Source organism: Eubalaena glacialis, chromosome 5, assembly GCF_028564815.1.
Source record: "Eubalaena glacialis isolate mEubGla1 chromosome 5, mEubGla1.1.hap2.+ XY, whole genome shotgun sequence".
NCBI classification, from domain to species: domain Eukaryota; kingdom Metazoa; phylum Chordata; class Mammalia; order Artiodactyla; family Balaenidae; genus Eubalaena; species Eubalaena glacialis.
In genome coordinates, this window is record NC_083720.1 from 71,795,561 (window position 1) to 71,801,560 (window position 6,000).

The 6,000-nt window shown below is 33.2% G+C and overlaps 1 protein-coding gene across 2 annotated transcripts in view; it reads right to left on the reverse strand.

The window, feature by feature from the left end:
* GABRA2 (gamma-aminobutyric acid type A receptor subunit alpha2) overlaps positions 1-5,772 on the reverse strand; it is a 113,958-nt gene extending 108,186 nt beyond the window's left edge. For both annotated transcript variants that reach the window (XM_061191351.1, XM_061191350.1), the window contains exons 1-2: positions 5,702-5,772; positions 3,052-3,167 (exon numbers count right to left, since the gene is read on the reverse strand). In XM_061191351.1, coding sequence (XP_061047334.1) covers positions 3,052-3,167; positions 5,702-5,772 — 187 coding nt within the window. The remainder of the gene's footprint in view (positions 1-3,051; positions 3,168-5,701) is intronic.
* Positions 5,773-6,000: the final 228 nt, after the last annotated feature.

Genomic DNA, 6,000 nt, shown 5'->3' on the forward strand with positions numbered 1-6,000 from the left:
ACATTGAGGTGGTCTTCACAGGAAAAGTTTAGATCAGCAGAGAGAATGAGGAAGAATAATTCCAGTGAGAGGGGAATATTTTCCCCTCAAAGGCTAAGGGAGCAGATGTGAATGGATTATCAAGAGAAAATGAATAGATGTGTTTGAAGTACAGGATAGATGGGTGGCAAAGTAAAAATTAAGCCAGAGAAGTAAATTGTAAAAACCTTGATTGTCACTTTCGGAACCTATGGGAGGAGGGAAGGAATTGATCGTGTTTAACTGCTAGTATGTTGTGTGTACACTGTAGTTTATGTAATCCTCTCAACAACACTATAAAGTAGAAATACATCATGGCCATTTTATTTATTTATTTTTTTAATTTTTGGGGGGTATAGTTGATTTACAATGTTGTGTTAGTTTCAGGTGTACAGCAAAGTGAATCTGTTATACATACACGTATATCCACTCTTTTTTAGATTCTTTTCCCATATAGACCATTAGAGAGTACTGAGTAGAGTTCCCTGTGCTATACAGTAGGTCCTTGTTAGTTATGTATTTTATATATAGTAGTGCGTATATGTCAATCCCAATCTTCCAATTTATCCCCCCTTTACCCCCTGGTAATCGTAAGTTTATTTTCTACATCTGTAACTCTATTTCTGTTTTGTAGATAAGTTCATTTGTACCCTCTTACATGGGAAAGGAAATAGTCACCCAAGTCCAGGAAGCACAAGAGTCCCATACAGGATAAACCCAAGGAGAAACATGCTGAGACACATATTAACTGAACTAACAAAAATTAAATACAAAGAAAAAATATTAAAAGCAGCAAGGGAAAAGCAACAAATAACATACAAGGGAATCCCCATCATGACCCTTTTAAATGAAAGGAAACAGAGATTACCTGGCCAAGGCACAGTTTGGGGTGTGTAGATGGAGCAGAAATTCTAATCTAGATCCATCTGCATGCAAGGCCTATATTCCTTCCATTACCCCCTCATCACCATCTACAGAAAGCAATGGGGAGCTATCAAAGGTATTTGATCAAGACAAGAGAGTAATATGTGAAAAGTATTGACTAAAAGAAGACTCATCTGACTGTGAAATATTAGCACATGTCCACTATCAGAGAAGGATTGGGGAAGGAAGACACTAGGCAAGAAGAGCCACTTTGTCTATTGCATTAACCTACAGAATGAGTGACAAGGATCTATATTCGAATGCTGATGACCGAAGTAAAAAGAATGGAAGAGATATTTAAAAAGAAATATGAAGAGATAAATGGCAATATCCATGTCCTTTAACAGGTAGTTTTTACTTCCCAACTATACACCCACAGTGTAAACATTTCTCCTAAAATCTCATAGACAAAATCCAAGATCTAGCTTAAATATCTAAAGTTCTTTTGACAGCACATGATTTATTTAAAAATAATAAAATCTAGGCCTTGGGAAAATATCTGCCTTAGTGCAATCTACCTCTCAAATCACCATCATGAATTATGACAGCCTCATGCTAGGCATACTTCTGTTGTATGAGTTTGACATTAGCTCCTTGCTATATATCCTAACATGGACGGTAATGCCTTCTATTCATGGTCATTAGAAATGTTATTTACTAAGAAAATATTCTTTTCCTTTAGTTTTTCCTTATTTTAACTTTTCTTTTAACTTTTTATTTTATATTGGGGTAAAGAACTTATTTACAAAATGGAAACAGACTCATAAACTTGAGAGTTTTTTCTTTTAGTAGACTGTGTATTAAACAATTGAATTATCTCTGAGAGATACAATGTATCATACTTCTGAACATTATTCTTCCCCATCACTTCTCTCTTGAAATGCAAGGTACCACTTAGGATTCAAGTCCAAAACCACTATCAATTAAATGGCATATTATTTAAAAACAAGTTGGGTCTTTTCCAACCTTTTCTGACTCCTGGGCAATGCAAACCATACAATTGCCAAATATGCATAGAATTAACAACCACCTACATTTTTCAAAGACAGTATTGACATAAACATCCAGGCATTTAGTCACTACACATCTTTTCAAGCAATTTAATATTGCAAAGTTGCCAACCTGGTAATAATCAGGCTAACTATATAAACCTTCAGTCAGTACCAAGCATTCAACTAATTCGTCTTAACTTTGAATTAGTTATTAAACTGAACATCCTAATAAGTATAACATACATTTGATAAATGTGTGCATGCAGATATATAGATATATATATACATCTCATGTTAGAATTAATGAGTAACAATATTTTGACTCAGAATCCTTTTAGGAATTACACACCTACCCTACTTACACCTAATCCTCTTAGTATCACCCAACTATGCTAAAGGATATTTAAAATTTAACACATTAGCCAAGCCTAGTTTCCTTTACCTTTATGCATAAAAATAGATTTGTTTTTCTGAGTTGAGAATGAATGTTTAAATTTGAAATCAAACTGTGCCACAGACCAATAAATTAGGCCTACAGCTAAAGTATATCCAAAATGTCTTTGAAAGTTTCAAGAATGCCAAACCGGTGCTATATTTTAGAAACGTCACATGCACGTGTAAAGAAATATCATCACAGAATCCTGTGATGATTGCTAAAATTTATCTGGTTGCTAAAATTCAACCCAGATACTCTTTTATATTTTTATGTTTCTCGTTTCTACATATCTGTACTAGTGTGAAAATAGGCATCTGCAAAATTCAATGAAGGAAACGAAAGATACTATACAAGCATATCTGCCCAATAATGTCACGCTTTCACATAGTCTAAGTTTGAAAAACTTAGCCATTATAAATAAACTAATTTAAAAACTATTCATGCACAAAGTCTGGGCTCTATATGACTTCAGGTAGTCTATAAAAGGTATGTTAAATACATTATGTCTGTATAAAAGGAGTCAGAGATAATGTTTATTTCATATACCTTATTTTCTATTACTTATGGTTTTTAATATGTGGCAATGCATTCATGTATAAAATGTATTAAAATATAAATATTACCCTTAACTTTTAAAGGCATTATTTTGTGAACATTTAAGAAAAGGAAAACTATTTTTACCTCCCAGTCCTGGTCTAAGCCGATTATCGTAACCATCCAGAAGTCTGTCTAGAATTCTTGTAAAGATGGTAATGTTATTTTTAGCCTCATCTTCTTGGATGTTAGCCAGCACCAACCTAAACAGATAATTTTACAAGCTGATATATATACATACGTGTGTTTTGCAAGTGCCAACATGCCCTTCTTCCTTGATTTGAATTTTAAGGCTCCCTAAGCTATTAGTGTCACCCGTTTTCCTCCTTTTCTTTTTTCCACTTCTTTAAATGCCAGTATGTCTATGGGGAAGGTAAACATGCTGTTGGAAATCGATAATAAATACTAGCTTATCAGAAAGTTTGATGCCAAAATTATTTCCGATTTCTATCACTTCGCATTTTGTGTGACCTATTCAGTTTTTCTAAAATCCACTCCCTAGAATATATTATGATGGTAGATTATCACATGCAGATACTATTAGTAATGTTGTTCTGCATTTGGAAAGGTACAAAAACCAAAGGGACTACTGAAAAAATTCTTCAGTGATTTGAATATTTATTGGAAAATAAATTGCCTCCTTGGAGGCACAGAATTTTTCCGTCTTTCTCAGAAATGTCTTTTCTTTTTATGTCTTTTTCTCTTTTAAGCCAAGATGATTTTCTAACTTTGGGTATACCTCCACCCAATGGCCAAGTGCAATATAGACATCAGGGAAACTCCGCTGGCTGTGTTCCAGACTCCACTGAAGTCAGGAGGTGGAGGTGGGCTCTGAAAGCATCAGCAGCACACACACATTTGCAGAGAGCCTTGGAGGAGTACCCCTCCTGACAGGTCTCTGAGGAGAGCAATAGAGGTCATCCAAAGATTAAAATGCCCAGCTACTTTGTGTGTGTGTGTGTGTGTGTGTGTGTGTGTGTGTGTGTATGAGATAAATTTGCGGAAAGAATAAGTGGTCTTAAAATATCACCAGAAGAGGGTTAGAAACAGTGATTTTCTCCATTATTTCTCCATCAGAAAGCCAGACACCTGGTTTTGTGACATCCAGCAATTTGGTGCAGAAGCAACTGGATGTATAAAACAGAATGTCCCTTTTCACTGCCATTTTCTTCCCCAGAATGATTCAGAGATTTAAATTACTGGTCCAGAAAAAGAATCATTTATATAATAGAATAAAATACTGGCATGAGCATTACTGGTCAAATATAGAACAGAAAACTAGTAGAAGAAAATATGGTTAAGTACTGAGGATTTTCAATGATTATTAATGGACCACAGTTTGTTCACTCCTCTAAAATCAAAGATTATATGTAATTGCATTCTGATCAAGGTGTATTGTGTGAAATATCATTGACAGAATTCATTTGCATTTAAATGATTACACAGCTAGTAGCTAAAAATAGTCATAATACATCGAAAAATTGGTAACCAACTTCAAGCAAATATTCTCTTGGGAGAAGAGAAAATATTAAAATATTGATATAAAGATAAACATTTTAAAAATTATGTAAGCAAATTAGTTCATACCTCAAGCCTCAAAAGTTTTTATATTGCCTTAAGCTAACTTTAAAACCAATCACTAAGATGGTCATGAAGTTCCACTTAGAGATTTTCACTGGAAAGCGTTTTTTAATCACATGTCACATTTTCTTTCTAAACTCAATATTAAGATATTAAATGAGGAGCTATTTTCCAATTAAAAAGACTTCATAAAGAGATTTCTTGTCAATTCTAGAAAGTATTTTTAAACTTTGACAATTACTGAGACAGGAAAATGAAAATTTTAAAGGGAAATAAAGGTATAAAATCAGAAACATTAATTTTTTAAAGGAATAGTTACATGGACATTATTATGAATCATATTTTAAGTTCTCTGGCATTTTGAAAACCATACCCTAAATTTAAGCAATTAATAAAAGCTGCCCATTGATGATTAAAAAAAATCAGAAAAGACTACAATTAAGATGATGCTTTTGAAAGCAACAGAAATTAAATTTGACATTTGTAGAATACAGGCAAAACAGAATTTGTTACATTTTCAAAGTAAATACTTTTTATAACAGTACCATTTTAGAAGTAAAAATTTCTAAATCAATAATATGAAAAGTTGATTAATAAATCAAGCTTTTGTTTTATTTGTTTGTGATTGTGAAGTTGTATAGTACCTCCACCTAGAGGTTTCAGATCCACACATCATTTAGGTTTTCTATGTTGACTGAAAGAGCCAAGACCATTTAAGAAAAAAAGGAAAGACAGAAAGAAAAAGAAAGAAAAAAATTAACACTCAAATCATTTTAGCTTATGCTTTTCTGTTTGGCATAAAGGAAAACTGATGTTTTCTTTACTGAACTTTGATGTTATTATAATCGCATATACCAACCACTTCAATTCCTTGCAAAAATATGCCATCCAAAGGGCATTCTTTTCTCCCGTGATTTATTTTTTTTAGAAAATGTTTGTATTCACTTTTGTATTTTATCGCTAAAAACAAGAAGCAGCGAACTTTTAATAGTCTCTGTCGCTTAATAGTTCTGTTTCTTGATACAATATCTTTTCATTAGAAATGATCCTTCAAAATACTTCAGCTTCTCCCAAGCCACCTCTGCATTGATGACATTCAAGAAACACACCTTTACCCTGAATTTAAAATGGCAAATACAGTAAATAATTGTCTCACCTGGCTGGGTCCCACACCAAGAAAACAAGAAGCAGCAACTGCATGTTGCAGATGTTCAGTTTCATCTTCATCACCACTCTTTGTAAAGTCATGGAAGAAAAACAAAATACACTTAAAATTACATTCAGTCCCACCATCCAAATAGCCCAAAAGAATGTCATTTCAACTGGGAATTGGAGTTAAAGATATAGAGATTATTCCAGTAGAGTGTGTGTAGGGTGTGATGACTGGAGGAGGGTTTTTTTCTTTTCTTTTCTTCTTTTTTTTTTTTTTTTCCTTCTTTCTTTTTTTTCTCTTAA